Source organism: Psammomys obesus, unplaced genomic scaffold (assembly GCF_907164565.1).
Source record: "Psammomys obesus unplaced genomic scaffold, mPsaObe1.curated_primary_1811, whole genome shotgun sequence".
NCBI classification, from domain to species: Eukaryota; Metazoa; Chordata; class Mammalia; order Rodentia; family Muridae; genus Psammomys; species Psammomys obesus.
This window is the reverse complement of record NW_026585580.1, coordinates 13,990,202-14,008,387: the sequence shown is the minus strand read 5'-3', so window position 1 is coordinate 14,008,387 and position 18,186 is coordinate 13,990,202. Positions and strand designations below refer to the sequence as shown.

Sequence of the window (18,186 nt, the reverse complement as noted above, 5' to 3'; positions counted from 1 at the left end):
CAGCGGAAGCCCCAGGATTGAAGGGGCCCTGGAGGGTTGAAACTTGGCACTGCGTGGCAGGGTCAGAGTGCCTGAAGAGAACCCTGGAGAGACTGCTGGTGGAGATATCAGTACCGCCGGATGACCCCCAAAGGATTGTCACCAGCTGTGGAGTGGGGCCAGCCTGGGCCGATACAATGGCTGCCGTGTGTGCTGTGGATGGTGGAGAAGCTTGGGCCAATACAATGGCTGCCGTGTGTGCTATGGAGTGGAAACGCAGAGGTGGAACTGCTCAGGCCCTGTGGAGCCCAGAAGGTCATGAGTCCCAATGTCTGACATGTTTGAACTTTGGTTTTGCTTTCATTTGACTGTGACTATGCCCTTAGTCTTTGCTCTTGGAATAAGAAAGCATTTAGTGTGCTTTTGATTTTAAAGGAGCTCCTGGTTGAGAGACTTTGGATTATTTTAAAGAGACTGAACTTTTAAAATGTTTGACTAATTAAGATTGTGGGACTTTTAAAAGTTGCAATGTTTTATGTTACAATATTAACATGACATTTTGGGGAGATGAGAAAAAAATGTAGTTGAATAGTAATGTGTTCGTGCACCAAGTTGACAAGAGATCAGCTGTCATCTCAGAAGAAGGAACCTTAATTGAGAAAACTCTTCATAAGAATGGCGTGAGCTGGGCATGGTGGCATGACTTTAATCCCAGCACTCAGGGAGGCAGAGGCAGGCTGATCGCTGTGAGCTCGAGGCCAGCCTGGTCTACAGAGTGAGTCCAGGACTGCCACGACTACACAGAGAAACCCTGTCATGAAAAAATAAACAAGCAAAAACAAAAGCAAAAAACAAAGAACCTGTCATTTTAGCTGGGTAGTGGTGCCACATGCCTTTATCATAGCAACCAGGAGGCAGAGACAGGGGGATCTCTGACTTTGAAGCCAGCCTGGTCTACAAAGTGAGTTCCAGGATACCTAGGGCTACACAGAGAGACCCTGCCTAACAAAACAAAAACAAAGAATTTGTTGTTTCTGGTGATATGGGGCTGAAGAATCAGCTGTGACTAACAAAAGATCAGCACCACTGAAGTAAAACCTTTGCTTTACTGAGACCACCAGTGCTGCTCGGCTGGGACTGAAAAACCATCTGTGATTTTAATAAGCATCATTGAGGTGCATCTCAAAACGGAAATTGAACCTGGTAATGTTTTGGTTTTGAAGGCATGACAGGGTCTTCTTGGTAAGCAGCTGAGACTTTGGCACCGTGTGGCAGGCTTAGAGTTGCCACAGAGAGGGCACAAGGCCATTGGTAAAGGTACAGCATCAATTGCGGAGGAGGCCCAGAATTAAGGGAGACATGGAGAAAAGCTGAGTTTGGTGCCATGTGGCAGTGGTGAAGTCCCGAAAGAGGCCAGGAGAGGCTGTTGATGAAGACATAGCCTCCGTTACAGTGGAGACCTTTGCATATTGGAGATGTCAGGACCTTGGGTGACTGCCGAGAACAGCACTAGCTGTGGAGTAGAGGCAGCCTGGGACTGAGATGAGCAATCTGTGCTGTGGATGAAAGAGCAGGAGAGACAAGGCTACCCAGGATTTTTGGAGTCCAGATGATCATCAGTGAGCCCCAGATGTCAGACACTGAGTTGTTTGCATTACTGGAGTTTATTTTTTTGTTTTGATCTGATTCTAACTGTGCCTTGGTTCTTTCCCCCTAGAATAAGAAAGTAATTTAATTTGAATTTTACAGGAGCCCGCAGTTAAGAGATTGAATATGAATATCTTAAGGAAACTTTGGACTTTGCAATTGCTGATATTTTTAATTTTTTAGATTTATTTACTTTATATGTGTCAGTGTTTTTCTTACATGTATGTATGTATGTTTACTTCATTCATGCCTGGGACACACAGAGAGAGGTTAGAAGAGAGTCTTGGATCCCCTGGAACAGGAATTACTGGTGGTTATGAGGAACCATCCTCTGCAAGAGTAACAGGTGCTTTTAACCTGTTAGCCATCTCTATAGCTCCTTAAGGATTGAATTTTTACAGTTGGACTGCTAAAAGTTGGACTGTATTTTATATTGTGAGAATATTAACATGTAATTTTGAACAAAACAAGATAGGAAAAGTTATGGTTTAATATATTTGTGTGTTAAGCTAACAAGGGATCAGTTTTGCTGATTAGCTTTTTTGGTTTATTTTGTCAACTTGATACAACTAGCATCATCTAGAAATAGAGAAAATCATTTAAGGAGTTACCTATCTCAGGCTGGCCTGAAGGCAAGTGTGTTGAGCATGTTCTTGAGTACCGATTGCTGTGTGCATGGGCACAGCACACTGTAGGTGCTGCCAGCCCTGAGCAGCTGTTCCTGGGCTGTACAGGAAAGAGAGCTGAGCAAGCCTTTTCGTAAGCAACAGGCTTTGTGGTCTCTGCTTCAGTTCCTGCCTCCAGGTTCCTGCCCTGGCTTCCCTCAATGACAGACTGTGAGCAAGACATGGAGGCCATAACCCCTCTTCTTCACAAATCAGTCTTGGTCAGCATTTTATCAGAGCAGCAGAGACTAGGCTAGGACAAGAGGACTGAAGTTGTTTCATTAAAATTTTGATATTATTATTATTATTATCATTATTATTATCATTATTATTATTATCAGGGAACAGGGTTTCTCTGTATAGCCCTGACTGTCCTAGAACTCACTTTGTAGACTAGGCTAGCCTTGAACTCACAGATGTCCACCTGTCTCTGCCGCTGCCTTCCAAATGCTGGAATTAAAGATGTTCATCACATTGCCAAGCTTATTTTTATTTCCTTGAGAATTTTATATTTTGATCATATTTGTCTTGTTAACTCCTCCAAGATCCATTCCCACACTACCCACTTTCTCTTTTGAGACAGGGTGTCACATAATTCAATTCAGTTGGGCCACAAATTCAATATGTAAACAAGGATAACAATTTCTGATCCTCTCTCTTCCTCCCAGGTGCTGGGAATATGAGTGTGTTCTACCATACCTGCTCTATGCATTGCTGGTGACCAAACTCATACTTACTTATTTCTGCAACCTGTGGTGGCAGATACCTGTAGTCCCAGCACTTAAGAGGTAGAGGCAGGTAGATTTCTGTGAGTTTGAGACCAGCCTGAGGTCTACCCAGGCCAGCCAGAGCTACGTAGTAAGACCCCCATCTTAACAACAACTGAAAAACATGTACTTACTTTGTGGATATCTCTTTGTGTACATGTGTGTGGAAGTGGGCATATCAGCATACATGTGGAAGTCAGAGGACAGCTTTAGGAGTCTGTTCTCTCCTTCTACCTTGTGGCTTCTGAGGATTAAACTCAGATCATCAGACACAGCAGTGAGCCTATTCACCTGCCCGGCCATCTCCACAGCCCCAGGGATCTTGTCTTTGAGCTGTCTTCAATTCTAACCTTGTGTGGGGCTCCTGGCACAGCACAGGACTTGGGCAGTTATCTGATGAATGAGGAGAACCCGTACATCACCTGCCACAGACAGCATTGGACAGTTGCTCAATAGTTTAAGGTTTACCACCTGTGGAGGTGGGGGTGTTGGCTGAGCTCTGGATGTGCTGTTTTGTGTTCCAAGGTCAGGGTTGTGGGCGGGCCCGGTGGGACTGTGAGGGCAGTCACTCATGCCTTGCTCCAGCTTGCCTGTCATCTGCTTCACCTCCCCTGCTTTCTGCGCCTGGTCTTGCTCTGCATCCCATTCTCTCTCCAGCAGGTATCTCAAAGTTCCGTTGCATCAGGGGCTCAGAGCTCAGGAGAGTGAAGATCTGAAACTCAACTCAATAATGTCCTAGCACAAGGCCTGTGTAAAGCTCTGAGGAGACCTGGTGTGTTTCTGGGGCAGAGAAACTCCAGATTCTGAGGGACTAACCTCCTAGAGGGACAGAGTGACCAGGCAATGATAGGGGGGTTGTCTTTAGCTTAAGACTCTTTACTCAAATTATTTCTAAGACTTGACATTGTTGGGTACTTCTTTTTTCTTCCTTTTTTGGTTGTTTTTGTTGTTGTTGTTTTCAAGACACGGTTTCTCTGTGTAGCTTTGGTTGTCCTGGAACTCACTTTGTAGACCAGGCTGACCTTGAACTCAGAGATCTATTTGCCTGCCTCCTCCCATGCTTGCATTAAAGGCATGTGCCACCATGGCCTGCCATCAGTTGTTTTCTTGACGATAAACATTTTGACTGGGAGTGAGAAGGAATCTCAGGGGACTTTTAATTTGAGTTCCACTGATGGCTAAAGATGCTGAACACTCTTTGAGATGTTTACTGGCCATTTGTATTTCTTCCTTTGTGAGTCTTTGTTCAGTTCCATGGCTCCTGGTCTGTTTACTGGGTTATTCCATATTCTGTAATTGTAGAATTAAGCCTTTGTCAGATGTATAGCTGGCAGAGGTTTTTGCCCATTCTATAGGCTTCCTCTTTTCATGATTGACAGATTTTCTTTGCTGTATAAATGCTTTTTAATTTCATGACAAATTTCATTTGTCAATTGTGGCCTTATTTCCTGAGCAACCAAAGCTCTCAGCCTTTACTGAAGTGCATGGCTTGAAGTGTTTCTCCTGTTTTGTTGTTGTTTTGTTTGTTTGTTTGTTTGTTTCTTTAGCAGTTTTAGAGTTTAGGGTCTTACACTGAGGTCTCTGATCCTTTTGGAGTTGTTTTTTGTGCAGGGTCAAAGATAGCAAACTAGTTTCATTCTTTTGTGTGTAAATTTCCAGTTTCCCAGCACAAATGAGTACTTTTAACATTTTTGTCAAGAAATCAGGTGGCCATGCCTGCTTGCATTTCTATTTGGACTTCTGTTCTAGTCCACTGATACACAGATTTTATAGCAGTTCCGCATTTCTGTCACTGTGGCTCCACACTGCTCCTTGAAACCCGCTATGGCGGACCCCCTCCAATGTTGTTTGCAGTTGCTGTGGCTATCTGGGATTTTTTGTGCCTCCACAGTATGTAATGATTTGTTTGTGTTTCTGTGAGGAATGGTGTTGGAATTTTGATGTGCCTGCTTTAAATCTGTGAGTTGCTTTTGGTAGGACAGCCATTTAGTCCTCCAGCTTCCTCCTCAGTAGCTTTTTCAAGTGTTTTGAAGTTTTCACTGTAAAGGTCTTTGGCTTTCTTGGTTTTGTTTACTCCAAAGGTGGAGGTGGGTTGTGGACTATGTTATGAAGGGCATTGTTTCCTGGGTTTCTTGTTCAGCTTGTTTCCTGTTGCTTTCTAGGTAGCCTATACTGATTTCTGTATGTTTGCTTTTCATCCTGCCACTTGGATGAAAGTGTTGATGCTTACAGTTGTAAAAGTTTTCAGGCGGAGTCTTTGAGTTGCTCCCCCATTGCACTGTGTGGCTCTGGCTGGCCTGGAACTCACTCTGTAAACCAGGCTGGCTTCAGACTCACAGAAAATTACCTATCTGCCTCCCAAGTGCTGAAATTAAAGGCGTGTGCCACAACTCGGGATAGTCTCTTCTAGAATCATATCTGCAAATAGGATGCTGACATCTGCCCTTCCTACCTACAGCTCTTCCATTTGTCTCTCTTCTCTGAGTGCTCTGGCTGAGACTTCCAGCACTGGACTGAAGGGGGGTGGGGAAAGTGGACAACCTTCCGTTGCTCCTGAGTTCAGTGGAAAACCTGAAATTCTTTCCTGTGTAGTACAGTGGTGGCCGTATTGCCGTGGATAGCCTTGATTATGTTGAAATATGTTCCTCTATTCCCTGTGTCTTCAGCACTTTTAATATGAAAGGAGACAGGTGTGGTAGCGCATGTCTTCATTGCATTACTCACTCGGGAGGTAGAGGGAGGTGCATCTCTGAGAGTTTAAGGCCAGCCTGCTTTATGCAGCAAGCATCGGGCCAGCCAGGGATAAACAGTGGGGCCATGTCTCAAACCAGCAAGCAAACAAACGCAACCAGACGGATTTTGTAGAAAGCCTTTTCTATAGCTACTGAGATAATGTTGTGATTTCTATCCTTTAGTCCGTTTATGTAAGATGCTACATTTACGGATTTGCATGTCGGGGCCATCCCTGCATCTCTGTGACTATGGCGAATAATCTATTTTTAATTATAAAAATTGTATGTGTGTGTCTGCATGTGAGCATATATAGACACATACACACATATGTGCTGGTGCCCAAGGAGGCCAGAAGAGGACGTCAGATCCCTTAGAGCTGCTGTTACAGGTGATTGCACCACTCACCTGGGTGTTGGGAACCAAACTTGGACCCTCTGGAAGAGCAGTAAGTATTCTTAATTACTGAGTCATCTCTCCAACCGCCTTAACTTTTAAAGTTCAAAAAGTGGGAACTGGTACATCCCCAAGATGCAGCCTCCAGCCAACGCCGTTCTCACCTGCTGCTAAGCTTTAGACAGAACTGGTATGTGTGAAGGGAGCCACACACCCTGTTCTGTAATGGCGGCCACAGCTTTCCTTTGCTTAGTGGGGCTCAAACTTGGCTACATATTGAAACTGTTTGGGAATTCTTAATTCCCAAACACATGCCACACCCCAGACTAATTCAACTGGTTCTGGAAGTGGAGAAAAGCTGGCAGTAGTAATTGGTGTGGATGTGGATGTAATGTGCATGCGTGTATGTATACATATTTACGTGTGTGTGTGTGTGTGTGTGTGTGTGTGTGTGTGTGTGTGTGTGTGTGTGTTTTCACCTCTGGTGCCCAGTGTCTGGTAACTTCTGTGTATTTTCCCTAGTCAAATTACACAGTTGAAATTGCTCAGTATATACTCTCCCCATGAAGTATCCTTGCTGTCTGCCATTACAAGAACAGTATGAAGACAAGAGAGAGAGAGAAAGAGCGAGCTGGACAGTGATGGTCCATGTGTTTAGTTCCAGCACTCTGGAGGCAAAGACAGGCAGATGTTTGTGTTCCCGGCCAGCCTGGTCTACAGAGTGAGTCCCTGAACAGTCAGAGGTACACAGAGAAACCTTGTCTCAAAAAACAAAAAAGACAGAAACAGTGTATAGTCATATTGTATAGACATGTTGGCTTCTGTCACTCAGCAGTAAACATTTAAGGTTCCCCCATGCCTTTTTTTGTCTCCATAGCTCATTTTTTTTTGTTATTGCTGTATAGGCTGTTAAATGGACATACCACAGTTTATCTCCTTGTCTGTTGAATGACTTCTCTTTTCCAGATTTTTGTTGTCATTGTTTTGTTTGTTGTTCTTTTTTGAAATAGGGTTTCTCTGTGTAGCCCTAGCTGTCCTGGAACTCACTCTGTAGACCAAGTTGGCCTCAAACTCAGAGGTCCTCCTTCCTCTGCCTCCCAAATGCTGGGATTAAAGGCGTGCACACTACCACCCAGCTTGGTTTCTAGTTTTTTAACAATATGGATAAGGCTGCTAGAAACACATGCAGCTTTCACAGGGCCCTGTTTTCAGGGCAGTTGGCAAGCTTCCCGTGAGCACCATTGTCCTGTCTTTTTGTAAAAGCATGTTGAGCTTTGTGAGAAAGTGCTGTACTGTCTTCTAAAGCAATGAATGAAGACGCCCATCACTCTAAATCCTTGCCAGCATATGGTTCTGTTTTGCTTCCTGGCAAAACAGGCACAGTCCAAAACTGTCAGGTTCTGAAACCCAGAGTGCGGGCCTGCTGAGACCCTGTGTGCCTGAGGAGTGCTGGGAAGCTCCTCGGTTGAATCTGAGTCACTTCCAGACTGGTGTTTGCAGTTGGAAGGGTAAGGTTTGTTACTGTCCCCTGAGTCACGCTCAGAGACCCCACATCCTTTACAAGCAGCACGGCAGTGCACATTTAGAAACTGTCAACGTGATATGACCGACAGTCACCTGAGAAGGGGGTCTCAGTCGAGGAATGCCCACGACAGAGTGACCTGTGGCCATGTCTGTGGGAGATGGTGTTTTTATTGATTGATACGGGAATACCCCAGGTCCAGCCACCGGGAGCAACACAGTCCCTGGTCAGATGGTCCCAGAGCTTATTAGAAGACTAACTGAACTTAAGTCTGAGCGAGTAAAGCAGCAAGCACAGGCCTCCAGGGCTTCTGTTTTGAGTTCTTACTTGACTCTGCCTGACTTCCCTCAGTGATGGGCTCTGATCTGGAAGTGTAAGTCAAATAAACCCTTTCCTCTTCTAAGTTGCTTTTGGTCACAGCGTTTTATCACCACAGAGAGGGAAACCAGAGCAGATGGCAAAGAGGAAGACTACTGCCTGAGCTGGACAGAAGTCCCTCAGAAATGCAATGGCCTTAGTCACGAGAGACAGACAAATCCAAGCTGTGGCAGGCCCCATCTACTGCCTGAAAGGGACAGAAGTCCCTCAGAAACACAATGGCCTTAGTCCCTAGAGACAGACAAATCCACCCCAGTCAGAATAGCTATCATCAAGAAATCAAACGACACCCAGGCATGGCAGCGCATACCTCTGCTTCTAGCACTTGGGAGGCAGAAGCCAACAGGTCTCTGAGTTGGAAGCCAGCCTGGTCTACATAGCAAGTTCCAGGCCAGTCAAGGCATCATAGTGAGAAGGAAATTACATCATTTTGAGAAAAATGGGAAGAACTAGAGATTTTCATGTTAAGTTAATTAAGCCAGACCCAGACAAATCTGCTTTCTCTCACTTACAGATCTAGGGTAGGTGTGTGCCTGTGTATGTGAAGTACATGAAACACATGTATGAAGATGTCATCTTTTGTACAACAAATAAATGCTTATTAAGAAAGAAAGAGGGACATGCCTAGAGTTGAGAAGTGATGGTCTTCTTGAACTGTAAGATGACCTTGAGCTTGAGAAACACAGGCTGGGACTGACAGAGCAGAACAGTGGGCAGTGCAGACCACACAGTTTCCATCAGTACCAGCTGTCTGCACCGCCCAGGCCTCTTCACTGTAGAAATGCAGACTGGCAGCTTCTCTAAGTGTGAGTTTCTGTTTTGCTTTTGTCTTTTTTTTTTTTTTCCTACTAGGGATGGGTGCTTCTGTGGTCTGGCACAATACAGTCTGAATGGTAGGGGCCTCGAATACCCCGGTGTTAGGTGACACCAGGCAGTGGTGTGTGTTACAGAGGGCAGAGGAAAGGAGAGGTGGCCCGGGGACGGCAGAGCCATGCATAAACAGGCCAGAGGCCCACAGAGAGGCCAGGGGGACATGCAGGATGGGTCACAAGACAGACAGGTTGTTAGGGACAACAAAGGGAGGTCCTCTCCTCAGGGTGACTGGGAGCAGAGTGAAGATGAAAGCACACTGGGAGCTATTTGCAAGGAGGGAAGAGGCTGAAAGTTCAAAAGAGTGGGCTTGATGGCTCACACCTGATTTCCAAGTCCCACAGGGGCTACAAGCAGGAGAGAGTTGAGAGAGTTCGGGCATATGGTGAGACCCTATCTCAGACAGAGTAGGGGAGAGAAGAATTTAAAAGAATGAGTTCAAGCCTAACAAACAGGGAGAACCACCAAGAACAGCAGGATTTGTAGAGGATGCTGGGAGAGGCAGTGTCAGTCCCCGGGAGAATGGCTGTGCCCTGTGCCTACGCTGCTTGGGGTGATGAATGGTACACATGGGTTTAAACTCTGAACTCAAGCCTGGGCTGTAACCCAGTGATAGAGCATGTGCAAGGGCTTGGGGACTGTCTCCAGGCCCCACGAGAAGAGGGAGAAGAGGTGTTTCCTTGTTCGTTAAGTACACAGACCCCATGATGGCACCTCCCAAGCCCAGAGACTTCCCTTTGCCTTTCATTCCGGGACACCGCTGCCTCTGTGCCCCGTCTCCATCCTAAACCCACACACTCCATCCTTTGCCCCTGAAATCCACCATGGGTTCTGGTCTCTCAGCCTGTTCTGCCACCATTACCCCTCAGGGTATGTTCCACCTCACTCTGGCCACCCTTCCATCCTGCCATTGGGCCAACTCAGGTCTCGTTCCCCCCTCCCCATTCATTTTCCATTTGTGCCTCATGCCCTCCCACCAAAAACTGCCATTTGCAGGATCAAGACTCTGATCCCCAGAACAATTACAACAGCACCCACTCCGTGTTCAATTAACAGTTGCTGAGTGAATAAATATTCTCTGTGCCTAAAGTTGAAGCTAAAGGACTAAAAGCAAGCGATACTGAAACTAGTTTAAATAAGCACTGAAGAGCTAAGGGAAGTTAAGTAATAAAAGCTGGGGTGGGAAGTGAGACAGTTCCCAGCCTCCTGTGAATTCTGTGAACCCTACAGCCTGCTGATGAAGGCTCAGTCTGGTGAGTGCCTTCCTTTTTTTTTTTTTTTTCCTTTTTCTCCTTGAGAGTCAGTTTCCTCCCCTTCCTGGGGCCTCCTCCTCCCGAGGAATGTGGAACCCAGGTCGAGGAATGTGGAACCCAGGTCGATGGTGCTGTTGGTAAGATACCTGACCTGGAGTGAGGCGACAGGAACAAGAGCAGAGCGCCTGCTTCAATGTTGTCGTACTTGTGGAAACCCAGGATGAGTGATGGAGGCCCAGGAAGGGGAGGAGAGCCAGGCTCGGAACCTCTGGGGCTGGCCAAGTGGCTGCAAGAACACTTAGGACACGTGTGGTGTTCTCATTCCATGTCACCGGTGCCGGCTGGGAGCACAGCCCTGAAAAACAGCTTCTTCTGTGACACAGATGGAAAAGTCACTTTTATTTCAGCTCAGATACCGTTTTTTCCTTTTAAAGCATCCATTCCATCCCAGGAGAGCCTCTCAAAGGGCCGCCTCCAGCCCAGCCTCTGGCAGAGCCCAGCAGCCCATGCTGGCATGAGAAAAGCCCCCGTGCCCGACTGCTACTCTGGGAATCACCTAAAATGACTGCCTTACGTGTGGAGAAACTGAGATGGACAGAGAACAGGGCAGCTTCCAGTCTGGATTTTCTTCTGTGTCAGCCCTCCAGAAATCCCTCATTTGGGACACAGAGGAAAAGCTGAGCACATGGCCTACTTAGGGAGCCTTAATTATGGGCTCTGGGTGGTATTTTCCTGTCATCCAAGAACCAACTTCCAGGGCTGTTGATGGGGACTGATTTATCCCAACATCAGGCCCCCTTTGAAAATGCACTGACACCTCAGACCCGGCCACACTGTGTTGGGGAATAACTGGGTGGGAGATACAAGGGGTACGGCTCCAAGGTCCACGCTCTGCACTGCTGCTCTCAGAGGGGTTTTAGAGCCCTGAGCACCTGCGTGGGCTGAGGTGGGGCAGGACACATCCCCTGGGGGCTCTGGCAGGAAGTTCCAGCCCAGCCGGCCTCACCCTAGGTCCATTCTCTTCCCCTCTCTGGAAAGTTCATGCTCCCACCCACGTGTGCCTGTGTGTACGTGCACAGGCCCCTGGAGACCCAGGTAAACAGCCCGCTGGCCAGTGGCCTGGGCTGTGCTCTGGAGCCCTTCCTCCTCTCAGCTCTTTGCGCGGAGGCTGAGGGCTGTCATTACCACTCCGAGTCGTTAGATTGCCAGAGGGGGGAGAAAACCCAACAGTTTTTCCTCCTCTACGAGTCTAATTACTGACTTGGTTAGTCCCGACCCATATACATTTCTACAGAGAGAGACACCCTATGCCTGCTGAAAAAAATGCCCTTGGCCGGCTTTCAAAGACCCTGTGCCCCGCCAGGTGCTGTCTGTCAGCCGGCCGATGGTGCGAGCTGCAGGAACCTCCATGAGTTTAGGCAACCGAGTCTGTAGGTGCTCATGAAAGGAGGCCCTGGAGACCCTGCCATTTCCCTCTTTCTGTGCCTCATCTTTCCCCTGGTCCTACCATGCTCTTTCATTAACCTGCTTTTGTCATGGCGGCCCCTCTCCCAGACGGGCGCTCCCTCGCCATTACCTGCGGCCCATGCCTTGCCTCATTTGTCCACTGCAGTCGGCTCCCCGACCCACGGGCAGGTTCAGTTCCAGCTCCGTTTGGGTTTTGTTGAATCTTGTCATTACATCCTCCTTCACTTGTGTGCATCTGTTCGTTGGGCGTGTTCCTGTCATGGCTTAGGTGCTATGCCTAAGACCTGCACAAGGTCTTGAACCAAGACCTTAGGGGTGGGCTAAAACATCTGAGTGGTTCAGGGAGGCTGAGTGTCCCACCGAAGGGTGAAAAGGGACCCAGTGTAGACTTCATCCCCTGTCCTCTGGAGCGTAAGTCCAGTGGGGACTTGCCCTAAGGTACCCTTTGTTCCTCATCCTGCCTGCCCTCTAGTTCTTGTTCTTTTTTTTTTTTTTTTTAAGATAATCTTATTTGTGGACCGGCCAGGCTCCAAAGGTCTGTGATCTTCCTTCTCCTGCCTCATGCTGGGCTGCCGGTGAGGGGGCACGGCACACACCTGGCTGTGCTCCGAACCTCCCTGCTGCCTTGGATTCTGGTAGAAACACCCTGGGCCTTTGCTTATCTACCTGGCTCCCGTCCCTCCTGGACTTGCGTCCCAGAAGACAGGGGATGAGGTCTACACTGAGTTCCTTTTCACCCTGGGGTGGGATGCTCACCTCCTTGAGCTCCTCAGATGTCTTTCCTAGCCCAGCCCCCAAGGTCCTGATTCAGCGTTTGAGACCACCTGTGGCTTTCCCCCCAGGCTGCTCATCTGCCACTGTTTAGAGCTTCCTTCTTACCTGGGAACTTTGCAGTCACGCTGTTTTGGAGCCATTTGTTTGTTCATTCATTCTTCAGTTTCTTTCATGCTGGCTGCTGCTAGGCCCTGGAAACACAGACATGACCCATGCAGATGCGGCCCTTCCTCAGCATGTTTCTACTTTATTTATTTTTATTTTTGAGATAGTCTTATTCTGCAGCCAAGACTGACCACAGGTTCACGGCAATCCTCCTGCCTCATCCTCTCAAGTGCTAGGATTACAGACATGAGCCAGCACACATATGTATACAGTGGGGGAGAGGCAAAGCAGAAACAAGTAAACTGACAGATAAGATAATGTAGAAAAATGTTAACAGAGCAGAGACAGAGCCTCAGCCTCCCAGTGAGAGTGTGAGGGGCCAAGGGGCAGAAAGGCATGTGGGATGATGCGTGATCTCCCTGCAGCAGTGGCCAGTCATTGTTTTATTGTTGTTTTTTTAACATGTCCTTAAATGGTCTGAAGAGAAAAAGCCCTGAGGGTACAGTTTTTTCCCTCTGTGGATATGGGCTGAGAGGGAGGCCAGGCATGCTCTTGGCAGGGACAGTGGCCCAGGGAGCCCACAGAGGTCTCAGCAAGGGTACATGGGGCAGCAGCGGGCATGAAACACCACCAGCCACGAGTGGCAGGGAGCTGGGTGACACTGCAGCTGCGTCTTCCGGATCTTGGCTCACTTGGCCATGAGTAGCTGAAGCCAGCCGCTACCTGGTATGAGTGGATGCCAGACGGTGGGTGGCGTCTGTGGCTTCAGTGTAGCACATAACTTAAGAGCAAACAAGAGCCCAGAGTCCCAAGACATGAAGCACCTGTTGCTTCATTTCTGCAGCTAATGTTCCTGATGCCAGAACGTGCAAAAACTGCCTACCTGGAGCTGCCCCCCACCCCAACCCCCGAGCTCCTGTGAGCAGAAGAGGCAGTGGAACCCATCCACCCTCTTGTCCCCAGTCCTGACTCTGCGCTTCTTTGGCCTGACAGATGAAGACATGCGCTTCTGGTGTCCCTCTCTTCAGGAGGTCAAGGAGGTGTTCCACAGCCTGGGAGCCTACAACCCTGCGCTGTACCCACAGGGGCCCTTCCAGCACAGCGCCAGGTGCGTACCTCCCGCCTCGCTGCGGCCTGCGGCTCCAGCCTGCACAAACACTCATCCTGCCTGCGAGTACAGGCGTCATTCCACACACAGTGGAACCTCCTGGGCCAGAGCTCAGAGGCACTGGACAACCAGGGTGGAAAAGTTTTACCACTTAATTCAGATCCTGCCCCCGACCCCCACCCCCAACACTCGTGTGTGCGCGCACGCACACACACACACACACACACACACACACACACACACACTGTTGGCTCCCAGACTTCTCTGCCCAGTTAGTGCCTCCCCCAGCAGATTCCAGCCTCTCTTCAGATCTGTTTGATGTGGGCTTATAGTAACTACTGGCCAGCTGAGCACAGTTTTCTGTCATTGTTGGGCTGGGATGGGATGTGTGTTTGGTTGGGTGTTTTGAGATAGGGTCTCATACCTCTCAGGTCGGCCTCCAACTCTCTGTGTAATGCAGGAGATTAAACCCAGGGTGTCCAGAATGCTAGCCAAGCACTGTACTAACTGAGCTACGCCCAGACCATTGTTGTTAAAGACAGAGTTTTGCTATGTAGCCCTAACTGGCCCAGAATTTTCTGTGTCTCCAAGGCTGGCCTTCAACTCAAGGCTGCTTCTCTGCCTCTGCCTCACAGAGTACTAGGATTACAGGTCCCCATCAAAGTGTCTGGCTTAAGATGGAATATCTCCTTGAACATCCTTTATTCCCAGGAGACATAGGCAGGGAGGTCTTTCAAGACCAGCCTGATCTACATAAGGAGGTCCAGACCAACAGAGCTATACACTAAGACTCTGTCTTAAAGATACCATTTGTATCTATAATAAACTTTGTTGTAAAAAAAAAATAAAACCTCCCTTTACCAAGGGCCTCACCAGCTAGACAAACTACCAGCTGAGCTACACCCCAGAACCAAGCACTATTTTGCATTCAGTTTCCAGTAGGTTCTATTTTTGAGAGTTCACTTTCTGCCTGGAGAGGGCTTGGTAGTGGACAGCGGTGCCGATTGTGTGAACACATCCCTGCGCCCTAGGAACAGAGACGCACAAATCGTGAATGACCGTGGTTGGGTGGTGATGGCTAGATAGAGGCTCTAACAGTGCTGTGTGTCACACTGTTCTCCAATCCTATCCCAGCTTCCTTGAAAAGCCTCTGAGATGTTCCACCCTGCATCTGGCAGCAGCCCCTCCACCAGGCAGAGCTGGGACCCTTTCCTCGGCTGCCGGATGTTTCTCGGCAGGGAAAACAGAGCTTTCTTAAGAACCTGTTCCACGACTGTGTTTAGTAATTGTCTGCCAAACCCAGCCACACTTGGCTCTGCTATAAATACCCCACGCATGTGCCAGCCTGCCATGCTCCTGCCCCTTTTCCTTCTGGTGTGCAGCGCTCCATATCGGGTGTAATAAGGCTCTTGCTGCTTCCTAACACATCCTGCTGTGTCTTAAATGAGTGGGGAGAATTCGAATTACACTCAGAAAAAGCAAAGCATGTCAGAGGAAGAGCCTGGTGGTGGATGGGATCAGATGAGCCACTTGTGACACTCAGGCTTTGGTGAGTACCCAGAGCACACCTGGAAGATTGGAAACACACTGGAGCCATCCCATCCCGGGTTCCCAGAAGTTCTGCTCTCCTAGGAAGCCTCCAGGCTCTGGCCCTTTAAACATGTCTCCAGTCTTCCATGCACAGAACTTAGCACAAAGACTTCAGCTTAACCGGGTACAGTGAACCCCTGAACTGGGAGAGAATTGTTGCTGGGCCACATGACTTCACTCCTAGACATACATGCCTTTTGACACACACACACATCTTTACATGGGTCCCGGACACTGGCATAAGTGTTAAGGCTGTTGCTGCAGGGAGGATTCAGAGGAGGCCTGGAGGACCCATCAGTGGCCACAAAGGCATTTTTCTTGCTTGTGGCTTGTAAGAGCAGGCTGGAGACCACCTGCCAAGCCCCCAGAAAGAGGTTTTTCTTCGTGTATTCGTTCTCCTTGCTGCATCTTTTCGTGGAACAGGTGGGTGGTGAAGATGCTCAGGGCCCTTCCTTGAGTTGCTGTGAGGTGGCTACTACACTCGAGAACACTCTGGATAGCATCATGGAACTGAAAGACAACTCCAACAAAGTGTTCAGGAAGTGTCCTGATAGATCCAGCATTCCTTCACTAAGGGCACACCATCTTGAGGAGGAATAGACAAGAGAAATGATGGAGCGGCCACGTGTGTCCCATGGTCCTGTTCACACTTGTTCCTGGCCAATTTTTTTTTTTTTTTTTTTACCGTGTGAAGCTCTGGCTGGCTGTCCTGGAACTTGCTCTGTTGATCAAGCTGGCCTCAAGCTCACAAAGATATGCCTGCCTCTGCTTCCTGAGTGCTGGGATTAAAGGCCCGTGCCACCACCACCCGGCTTGGCTGCTCTTAGATGCTGGCATTGTTGCCATTTGTTCATGCTACCTGTCTCTGTTGGCTTCTAGACATGTCCCTCCCTGGGCTCCCTGTGGGCCACCTCTGGTGGCACTCCAGGGTCTTAACAGCTCAGGCTGCAAGTGAGGGCCAAAACACCTCTGCCATATGACTGACTGTCTCTAATTGCTGTAAGGAAGCTGTGTTGCACTGTTTGCTTGTAACTTCAGATTTCTGCCACTATCCCTCTGCTGAAATGTGCATCATGGTTTTCTAAGAGGGCTGAAGAAATGACTCTGTTGGTAAAATGTTTTCTGTGCATCATGAGGACCTAAGCTTGGATTTCCAGAACCCATGGGATGTGAGGTAGAGTTCTGGAGTGACAGAGACAGAGGATGTCCAGAGCTCGCTGGCCAGCCAGTCTAGCCAGGACTGTGAGCGCCAGGTTCAGTGAGAGACCTTGTCTCAAAAAAATAAGGTGGCGCTGGAGAGGTGGCACAGCTTCTAAAATCTAAGTAGAGCTAAGCTAAGCTCACAACCAGAACGTTGGTGGAGCGTGACAAGAGGAAGGGATGGACTGCCTCCACATTTCAGAGGCTCAGGTATGCACGCACACGAATACACAGGCACACCTACACCCCTGCAGGCACAGGCACACAACTCAGACACACACAAAGACTTTCTCTCAGGAAAGCACAGCCCTTTGGCAACTACCGTGCACATTATCTGATGCCCAGAAGAATGGGAGGATTTGGGGAATGGAAGGGCAGAAGAGGGTCCAGTGTGTGAGCGTAAATAGAAAACAGAGTTGGAACATCAGCGTTCTTGCAAGGGGTTGGACCTCCTCTGCTGCACAGGCTGGGCTCTGTCTGTCTCCCCCTAAGGACAGGAAGATTCCTTAGGTGACTGTGACAGTCCCCCAGTGCTGCTGCTGCTGCTGTCTAATAACAGAGCTTTCCGCTGGCTTTGACAGACAACCCAAGGCAGGAGGGAGGATTTATTTGGGTTCACCATTTCAAAGGGTTCTGTCTGAGGTCAATGCCTTGAGTGGCCAGGCAGAGGGCCTGGTGGAGGACATCCTTTAAAATCATGTCCCATGTGGCCACTTCCTGCAGCCACACCTGTTCTCCTAATACCCACTCAGCTAGAAACTGAGCAGTCCATGAGGTGAGCATTCTCATGAGAACTGAACCTTCAACACAGACTCCTTTTGGGGGACATATCATGTCCAAGCTGTAACAAAAGGCCAGCTGAAGAGGTTGCCTGGATATATGGTGTGGCCTTCAGGAGCATTCCGGTCTGGTTTCTGGAGCTGGGAGTCATAGTTCACTTGGTTCTCAGAGAGGACATCTGCTGCAGAGGCCAGCAGGCAAATAAAGGACAACACACCTAAAGAACATCCAGAGCAGCACTGAAGTAGTAGGTAACTTCCTCTGATGGCGTGACTGGAGCCAGGTGTGATTTACACACACACACACACACACACACACACCCCTCACTGGGTCAGCAAGGACTGCTCTTCATTTAAGGAGACATCAACTCCAGTTTGGTACAGACTGCTGTGGGGCTCACTGCTGGATGCCAGAGGGCTCTTGATGGTGGCAGCAGTGGCGCTTGGATTTGCCATCTTCCCTCCGAAAATGTCGCAGAGCTATGCGAGTGCTGGCTTTAATATGACTGTTTTTCCTCCCCCCCCTTCTTACTCAAATGTACTATATACTAGAGGCTGCCCTTGAACCCATGATGATCCTATCACTACTCTACCTCCTGAGTTCTGGGCCTCCAGGCAGGAACCACCAGGTCTAGCTTTTTACAATGTCTTTTCAACCCTCCAAGGAAAGCAAATGTATCGGCATTTGTACAGGGAGAGGTCAGTTGCTGCACCCCTGTAAGTTCGCTTTATGAGTCTAAAACAATGTGGTGAGACTTAAACTCCAGGCCCTGAAGGTAGCAGCTGGGGAAGAAGCTGACTGAAACTGTCCGCTCTCTTCTAAACTGCTGCGGTCAGGCTGGAAGAATAGAGACTGGTGGCCCTGAGTTCCTGTGCTTCATGCCTCCTGCTAGATGAAGCCATGGGAATTAGCCAGTGCTGCGTCTAGAACAGCTGTCACGGGACGTGACAGGGTG

At 48.7% G+C, this 18,186-nt stretch overlaps 1 protein-coding gene across 1 annotated transcript in view; it reads left to right on the top strand.

The window, feature by feature from the left end:
- The window catches only part of Fam178b (family with sequence similarity 178 member B), a 96,707-nt gene that overhangs the window by 39,024 nt on the left and 39,497 nt on the right, over positions 1–18,186 (top strand). The window contains exon 6 of the mRNA XM_055608253.1: positions 13,547–13,661. Coding sequence (XP_055464228.1) covers positions 13,547–13,661 — 115 coding nt within the window. The remainder of the gene's footprint in view (positions 1–13,546; positions 13,662–18,186) is intronic.